Here is a 9,589-nt window from a genome sequence, read left to right on the forward strand (position 1 = left end):
GCCTCGAGTCAGTTCACTAGTGTAATAGCGTAAGCTTCTGTGTTGTACGTCACACGCATCACACACATGACTAGTGTCGGCCAATAGTGAGCCTACGTGTGACATAGCTCTACGCAATCACACTACGTTAACTGACTAGAGGCCCTCAGAGAAGGAAATGTATAGTTGAAATAAAGTCACAACTTTTGTTTGTTTTTGCGCACAAAAAGTATTCTCGTTGTTTGATAAACTTAAGATTGAGCCACTGTAGTCACTTGGACTATTTTAACGATGTCTTTAATAACTTTTCGGGGCTGGCAAGTTTAAATCCCTGAAGAAGCCTATGGAGGAGTGATCCAGCTCTCAGAATTAATCAAAATATCTTAATTCGTGTTCCAAAGATGAACAAAGGTCTTACGGGGTTGGGACAACATGAGGGTGAGTAAATACTGACAGAATTTTCATTTTTGGGTGAACTATCCCTTTAAGAATCAGTCTTAGCCTTTGCTGAAAATTTCTTTCATCTTTTTACACTTGTTACATGTACTTACTGTAGTTATAACAGCAAATTATGCATAATTAAAAAGTAACTAACTCTAAACCAAGCCCTAATCCTAACCTTACCCCTATAAGTGCATGTAGTTAATTACTGTAAGGCTGGAAGCTTACGCTGCTATTTTGAACCAATAATCTGAACAAAAGGCAGTTGAAGGATGACGTGTATAATTCAAATATTTATCTGACTCCAATATAATTAATCTGACTCCATTAAAGTTGTTGTTACTGTATTCTTTGACCTCTTATTCTTTAAAGGTAAAGGTCTTTATTAGAAATGGAAAACATAGGATTTAACCTGAACGTTTAAATAACGAAGTTATAATCACTTTAGCTTTCAACATCAGTGGTATAAATCATTGATAAAAGGAAAGATTCTCAAAGCCTTTAAAGCAGGCAAATTTATTTATTAAGTTACATGTTTAAATATACAGACAGTAGAATGGAACAACATTCTGTAAGGCAAGGCAAGTTTATTTATATAGCACATTTCATACACTATGGCAATTCTAAGTGCTTTGCAGAAAGGAATTAAAATAATCACGAAAAAAAGCAAGGAAAATTAAAACAGTTATAAAAGAAATTAAAAGAGATATATGAAACAGTTCTAAAATTAATTAAAAGAGTAAAAAGATGATACATAGATAAACTTCTCATCTGGCAAATCACCGGTGTATCATATTTGTCACAACTCTCAGTTTTACTCTGAGATTTTCCCATATACACTGTGTCTGTGGTGTTCTTTCGACGCAACCCAAAAAAATCTATTGGACGTCTCCAAAAGACCCGGTGTGTGTGTGTGTGTGTGTGTGTGTGTGTGTGTGTGTGTGTGTGTGTGTGTGTGTGTGTGTGTGTGTGTGTGTGTGTGTGTGTGTGTGTGTGTGTGTGTGTGTGTGTGTGTGTGTGTACTATTCAGCCATTTACAGTAATACTATTCAGCAGTCAAATTTGTGTAAGGAACTTAGCTATATGACATTTTAATAATCAATAATAACTTGTTATGATTAATTATGAATATTTGGGTCTGTTAATTAGATTAACTTGACATGGTTAAATTAATATTACAATCAATTAATCAGTTCGTCCAACGAACTCTTTTGATTATTAATTTATTCTAAGAAAAGGGTATCTTCCCTGGCCACAGAATAATTATTATTTCTTAGCATGTTCAGTGTTTTGAGCATGTAGCAAGAACAAAAACCGTAAAGGGACTTCGTATTGCAAGCAAATCAGAACCAAATACATAAAGTGCATAAGTTTTATTAACTAAACATAAACATAAATAAACTAAACACACATACAGAAATACAGAAATAGTTAGTGATAGGATTAAATTGGAAACCGGAAAAAGGGACTATGAGAAGAACCATCAGAATTTCATTTTCACATTTCATTGAACTGAATACTTGCATTTGTAGTGGGAACAATTCTTGAAGTTGTTGAAAATTGAAGTCGTTGATGGTTCCGGCAGTGTCAAGTGGAAGTTGGTTGAGAGTTTTCTTTCTCCAGGAACGCATGACTGGTTTGGTGAAGGCCTGGGACTCTGTTGAGGCCACGCCGAGCACCCAGGAGAAGTGAGGAAGTCGGAAGGATGGGTGATTGGAGTCGTTGTTGGTTGGAGTCTTTGTTCCAAAACTCTTGAGATTGTCCTTGGTTCTTTGTGAGAAAGTCATCTCTCTCCTGCCTGAGCCCATATCTGGTTGGATCGAGGCCTGCTGGGCCCTGGGGCCCCCGTAGAGGGGGAGGGGGTTCCCCAGAATCACCAGAACAGTGTTGCGGCTGGATGAAAGAACTAAGAGAGGGAGGTCACATGTGGACTGTCTCTAATAAGGCCTGGAAAAGATCCTCCCCTAAGGGTTGAACTCGACCAATCAGAAAGGTGACATGTCTGAGAGGGAAAGTGGCTCTTAGTTGATTTACGGATCTTTGTCCCTAGCATGATTATACCTTCATTAATGCTCTGATAGCTATAACACATCCACACTGCATTCTAGAAGAAGATGATGTAAATCAAAGTGTGAGTCATTAAATGAGGATTAATTAGGCAGGAGGCATGATACAGGTGAGGTTACATTGATCGTTAGTTGGTGGTATACCAGGATACATACCATACATAATAGTCACACAATCACATAATAGTCACAATAGTCATCACAGTTTTATGCATGCTCGTTTATAGATCAATTAGTCTATGATTAATGCAGCAAAGTCTGTTTTAAAGAGGGTTTCTGTGTTCCCATTTTATCTCTCTCCTGTGCATGTGGCCACATTCCTTGGAGGTTATAAAATCTCCGTATCATGCCCTGTAACATGACACTGTTTCTGCCCTTGTGTTCGTTCATTTGGGCTGTTAGTTTTGGAGTCTCATAAACCTTTGTATATAATGAATAATTAGTGTGTGTCTGATTGGTCTATACCCTACATTTGTCAGTCAAGTCACTTATTTTTATAGCGCTTTATACAATAGAAATTGTTTCGAAGCAGCTTCACAATAATAAACAGAAAAGTAAAAGAATTAATAATGAAAACGTTAACGGACAAATTCAAATTATGCTGTAAAGCAGCAAGATAATAGTAATTTTTAGCTCAAATCAGTTCAGTTCAATAAGCGAGTAAATTCGTTCATTATGAAACAAGTTCAATTCAGCTATAAGCAGTTGTACAGATGATAAAAGTGTTGTTATGCATCTTAAATCAGTTCAAGTTTTGTTCTCATCCAATTGTGCCAGTGCAGTTAAATCAGTAATGTTGCTTTATATTAAGTGTCCCAGAGTAAGCAAACCAAAGGCAAGGAACCCAAACTCTATAAAGTGACAGAAATACTTTGTGAGAAACCAGACTCAGTCAAAGTGTTCAATTCACAAATGTTTTATTTTTCATAATAAAGTGTGATTCATTGCACAAGCATGACAAAACCTGCACTGCATTGTTGTAATGAATATTGTCAGTTAATTGAAATCTGTATTAATAGTGAGCGATAGAGTAGATTGCAAAACACTTTATACTGTAGACAAATATGTAATATAGTTACTGAGAGACTGAACAGTCAAAGTCCACTGTGATTCATCCTTATTTCATCAAAACATATTAATTGTTTCATAGAAATACTCTTAAGTAAACATAACATCAAATTAGCATTATAATTATTTTTATTTCATGGTTATATCACACATATTGGAATTATTTTTATTTCATGGTTAAATCACACCTCTGGATCAGAAAGGTTTGTATAAAATGTATTAATAAACAGAAGTGAATAGAGTAATAATTTTGGACACAAGGTAATATTTTTTTCAAAACAGTGTTGGTGGTCATCATTTCTTAGAGATCAAAACATTTACTGCCATCAATCAAAATTAGCCTGTAGCTATCATTATTATTCCATCATAGAAATATTGTAAATCACAAAACAAAGAAAAATAAAGAAATAGTCATCCTTGTCATCAGACTTCTAATTCTTCCCATTTCTTCCTCTGTTCTTTTGCTTTTTGTTTTGTATCCTAATGATGGAACAATGACACATACAGTGATTTAATGCTATAGTATAATACACAACATAATTATACTTGGTTGTTATACATGCAGAAAGTGGTAGCATAACAGTGGTGCATATCTTACCCTTTGCCCTCCAGTAATCTCCGTCCTTGCTTCTCATATGGATGCAAACACACCTTTAATCTATATTCCTTGCCTTTCCCTTTCCCTTTCCATTTCCCTTTTCCTTTCCCTTTTCCAGTGAGAGTCAGTCTAAGTTCCGTAGCAGGAGGAAAAATCAGAAACAAATCATGTTAGAGGACATGCATTGAAAAGTTTATTAATTATTATTGCAAAAAAGAATCTAGGAGAAATAATGATTCATAAACATTACAGGAGTCAAAGCATACTTACATAATCTCGGTCTTTGAGCAGGAGGGACTTGGTGGGAATAATTCAACCTCATGAATGTATCCAGCCTTCACTGATTTCAGGAGTCTGCCTCGGCATAAACATCGCGGTGAAAGCCCCGCTCCATGTCCTTTATATTTAACAACAGTAAAGCTAAGTTTAAGGGCTAATGAACACACTGATGCAGAAGATAATTGTTCTCACTGTAGTCACTAATTAGAAAATCAACTTCATGCCAAACACACACACAAACACGCATATGCTTGACAGAAACTTTTAACAATAAGTTACTTTCATCAATAACATCAACAAATATGATTATGTTTTATTTCCATTGCTTTAACACTTAATTCTGATTGCAAAATATTTTTGTGTAATGACTGATATACTGATCATACTGCAGGGTTTATTTTTTCAATAAGGACAGACAGTAGATTAGCCATTACAGTACATTTAATGCTTAGAAATGTCATACTTTGATTCATACATTGTATACTTTCAATAATGAAACACAAACTCCTTATCTTTTAAATTTTAATATTTTATAATATTCATAATTTGGGTTTTAACTGTGTGTCAGATTGAGCTCAAACTGAAATTTTGTTTTTGAAACAATTATTGGCTTTTTCAAAAAAATTATTATTAAATATAATGGAAAACTAATGGCTAAAAAATCTAAAGGCATTTTTATTATAAATAATGATTTTTTACACTTGTTAACAATATAAAGGGTATAAAGGGTAAAGTAAAAGGCTTTACTAATTGATATGTGTAGGCTATGTGATGCAAGTGGAATAAAAGAGAGAAATCAGCTTACCTGCAGAGTGTGTAAGACTCACTCCAAACAGCAGAGCGCACAGCAGTGTGAGAACAACCTGATGCATGATTCACCTCACAAGCAGCTGCAGAGAAATGTTTCTTTCTTGTACAGACTTTCCCTTGTAAAGCACAGACTTACTTTCATTTTCCAAACTTCCAATGAAATGCTCTCAACAACACAGCCTTCACGCTTAGGGATAAAGTTGCCTGGACAGAGAAGAAATAGACCCTTGTTTTGACATTTGAAAGTCTATAGTTTCTGCATTTATGAGTCTCTGAAGACTCAAATATTATTATTAATTTTGATCTTCTTGTTTAAGTATAAGGGATTTTTCCTTTTCCTTTTTTTTTAAATTTAAAATCTTTATATTTATCGCTGAGTGGTGTATTAACAAGGTCATAGTCAAACATTAATCTTCACAGCCCTCAAATGAATGACAAAAACTTGAACTTATAGCCTATGTTTGGTCACCTATTGTGTAATGTTTGCCTTTTGGGAAGAGGCTGTATTTCCTCATGGAGTTCTTTTTACATACTTTCAATACAGGAAATAAAAAACTATCTTGAATTAAACTTGAATATGGTGGAAATATGTAATGTTTAAGACTGGATCAAATACACTGAAGATTTAAGGTGACAGAGATTTTTCTGTTTTGATTGTCATATCCAAATGTTTTTAGTAAGATGTGATATTATTAGTGGTGTTTGTGCTACAGACAAAAAGATCAAATCATGTGGCATGTTATGGAAATATTTGATATTATTTTTCTAAGCGATAAGACTTTTCACTAGGTAGATAATAAAACAGACAATTTTGCAGCTGGAATGACAATGGAATGTAAAAGGTTTCCTTTCTTTTGATCCGATTATTTGATGTCATTTATTCACCATTATTAAATTAGTTTAAACAGTGTGTATCTACTACTACTTCAGCCAGACTTTTATTACATCCAGAGATATTACATACTTTATGTGTGTCACAGACACACCATGGCTCTTCCTCCATTCACACTCATGCTCTCCACAGACTAAAGTCTCATACTGCGTACATCTACTCATGTGTTTACCATATCCGTAATACTTAACTGTTGCCTGTTGATCTCAATGCTGTGCTGTTCATCCAAATAACATCTTGTTCAATAAACTGTTTTCAATTCAATTCAATTCAATTCAATTCAAATTTATTTGTATAGCGCTTTTCACAATACACATTGTCTCAAAGCAGCTTTACAGAAATTGCATTTTGGAAATGTACATAGAAAAATACAGTTAGTTAATCAAGTATTAATTTATGGCATAACATATCGCCGGCTTTGAGTCGTCTCTTCACAGGCGTCGAGTCGTCTCTTCACAGGCGTTGGGGCATCTGAAGTCTCTGTGAGAGGCTGGATACAAACTGGAGCTGACGAACGCTATTTACCTCGGGACTAGCGTCCCGAGATAACAGCAGAAAGGCAGATGGGAAATAATTAGCATAGCTGATGTTCATAATGTTAATGCATTCGAACTGATTCAGCAGTAGTATTAAAGGTTAAGCATTAAGTGAATGCTTGGTTAAAGAGATGCGTCTTTAATCTAGTTTTAAACTGGGACAGCGAGTCTGAGTCTCGAACAATATCAGGAAGGCTATTCCAGAGTTTAGGAGCTAAATGCGAGAACGCCCTCCCTCCTTTAGTGGACTTAGATATCCTAGGAATGACCAGAAGCCTCGAATTTAGTGATCTTAAAGAGCGCGATGGATTGTATGGCGATAGAAGGTCTGTTAAATACACAGGAGCTAAACCATTTAGGGCTTTATAGGTCAGTAGGAATACTTTGTAATTGATACGTAACTTAATAGGTAACCAGTGTAGAGATGATAAAATAGGTGTTATATGATCATATTTTCTTGATCTAGTAAGAACTCTAGCAGCTGCATTTTGCACTAACTGTAGCTTGTTTATTGAGGATGCAGGACAGCCAGCTAATAAAGCATTACAGTAATCTAGTCTCGATGTCATGAATGCATGAACTAACTTTTCTGCATCAGAAACAGATAGCATGTTGCGTAGCTTAGCAATGTTTCTAAGGTGGAAAAAGGCTGTTCGTGTAATATATGAAATATGATTTTCGAAAGTCAAGTTGCGGTCAAGTATAACACCCAGGTATTTTACTGTAGTGGATAAAGTAACAGGACATCCTTCTAAATTAAAGTTGTATTGTAAGGGATTTTGTGGGTAGTTTTTTGGACCAATAAGTAGTACCTCCGTTTTATCTGAATTTAATAGCAGGAAATTACACGTCATCCAGCATTTTATATCATTTAGACACTCTGTCAATTTAGATGAGTTAGTGTTTTCATCTGGTCGTGATGAGATATATAATTGAGTGTCATCCGCATAACAGTGGAAATTAATTCCATGTTTTCTTATAATATTACCAAGTGGCAGCATATATATTGAGAATAGCAGAGGGCCTAACACTGATTCTTGCGGCACTCCATAGTCTACTGACGTTATCTTTGATTTTTCCCCATTTAAACAGACAAAATGGTAACGGTCTGATAAGTACGATCTAAACCAGCTTAATGCCTGTCCCTGAACACCAGTGTAGTTTTGTAGTCGATCCAAGAGTATTTTTATGATCGATAGTATCGAACGCAGCACTAAGATCGAGTAGAACTAGTATTGAGATACAGCCTTGGTCAGAAGCTAAAAGTAAATCATTTGTAATTTTAACTAGCGCAGTTTCTGTGCTATGATGCGGTCTGAATCCCGACTGGAATTTTTCATAGATATCATTTTCTTGTAAGAAAGAGCACAATTGAGCGGACACAATTTTTTCTAGTATTTTAGACATAAATGGAAGATTTGAGATGGGTCTGTAATTTGCTAAGTTATTTGGATCTAATTGCGGTTTCTTAATGAGAGGTTTTATTACTGCCAGTTTGAATATTTTTGGAACATGACCTAAAAATAAAGACGAGTTAATAATATTGAGAAGAGGCTCTTCCACTACAGGTAACACTTCTTTCAGTAGTTTAGTGGGTATTGGATCTAATAAACATGTTGTTGGTTTAGATGCAATGATAAGTTTATTTAGCTCTTCCTGTCCTATAGTTGTAAAGCGGTGTAGTTGTTCTAGAGGGGCCATAATTGAGGCTGAATCATAAGACATCATAGAGGATTGTATATTTACAATTGTGTTTCGGATGCTTTCTATTTTCTCATTGAAGTAATTCATAAAATCATTACTACTATATTGTAATGGAATATTTTGCTCTGGTGATGTTTGTTTATTTGTTAGTCTAGCCACGGTGTTGAATAAAAACCTTGGATTATTTTGGTTATTTTCTATTAGTTTGCGGAGATGCTCAGCCCTGGCTGCTTTTAGAGCCTTTTTATAACGTGACATACTGTCTTTCCACGCGATTCTAAAGACCTCTAAATTAGTTTGTTTCCATTTACGCTCTAAGTTACGAGTTTCTCTCTTGATTGCATGCGTAGCACTGTTGTACCATGGTGCTTTAGTTTTCTCTCTAACCTTTTTGTTTTGGGTTCACTAACATCCTCCTGTCTAAGTCTCTGTAAAAATGTGATGTCTAGTTTAGTATAACAAGGTCCTGTGTTTGGACAAGAAGAATTATTGGTAACCAATTACAGAATACATTTGTAGTCCTAATTGTACAGTAAAATGATAGTACTTAATTTTCTGCATTCATTAAGTCTCTGAAAGCTAATGGAATAGCAAAATCGGATCAATGTGAAACAAATGAAAAAACAAACAAAAACACAACAAATCCTAATCTCAGAAATGTGAAATTTGAGGAAGTCGAAGATTTCCTACATCTCATAAAAAAGGTCACAGTCAATATGTGCTGCTGATTTCTTTGTGGCCTCCTTGTTTTCGTTTCTGTTTTTGACTTCATGGTCAAGATAAGAGCAAATTCAGCTCATTCCTCCATGTGCCAAGGTCAATGAGAGGCTAAAAACTGAACTGAACTTGCATTGGTCAGAGCTCTTCTGAAATAACACTATGGTGGCTTATCATCAGGCAGTGTCATCGAACGAAGCAAACAAGCCAACCAATATAACCCAGGAATCAAACACAAGGGAACAAAGCATATGAGCATATATAGGATCACAGTACAGGAAAACTAGTAATGCAGGAAAAAATCTTATTCAGCATATAAGGGAAATGCACAACTGCAGTCTAGATAATCACAAGACTTTCTTTCTTTCAAATGACACAACTCTTAATAAAACGATAGCTAATAACAATGCATTTTATTTCTAATGCACTTTTCTTACTCCCAAAGCACTATAGCAAAACAGAAAAAGAAAAATAATAGCAACACGGATATAAGGGCAAC

The 9,589-nt window shown here is 35.1% G+C and overlaps 1 protein-coding gene across 1 annotated transcript; it reads right to left on the reverse strand.

Annotated features, from left to right (window-relative positions):
* Window positions 1-3,386: 3,386 nt before the first annotated feature.
* Window positions 3,387-5,471, reverse strand: cxcl20 (chemokine (C-X-C motif) ligand 20). The gene is made up of 4 exons (XM_077231015.1): window positions 5,237-5,471; window positions 4,423-4,549; window positions 4,153-4,281; window positions 3,387-4,034 (listed from the first exon to the last, which is right to left on the reverse strand). The coding sequence occupies exons 1-4, from the start codon at window positions 5,301-5,303 to the stop codon at window positions 3,986-3,988; spliced, it is 372 nt and encodes a 123-aa protein (XP_077087130.1). The 5' UTR covers window positions 5,304-5,471; the 3' UTR covers window positions 3,387-3,985.
* Between the last annotated feature and the right edge of the window lie 4,118 nt (window positions 5,472-9,589).

The sequence above is a fragment of the Siphateles boraxobius genome, unplaced genomic scaffold, assembly GCF_051911475.1.
Source record: "Siphateles boraxobius isolate OS27281-9 unplaced genomic scaffold, OSU_SipBor_1 16, whole genome shotgun sequence".
NCBI classification, from domain to species: domain Eukaryota; kingdom Metazoa; phylum Chordata; class Actinopteri; order Cypriniformes; family Leuciscidae; genus Siphateles; species Siphateles boraxobius.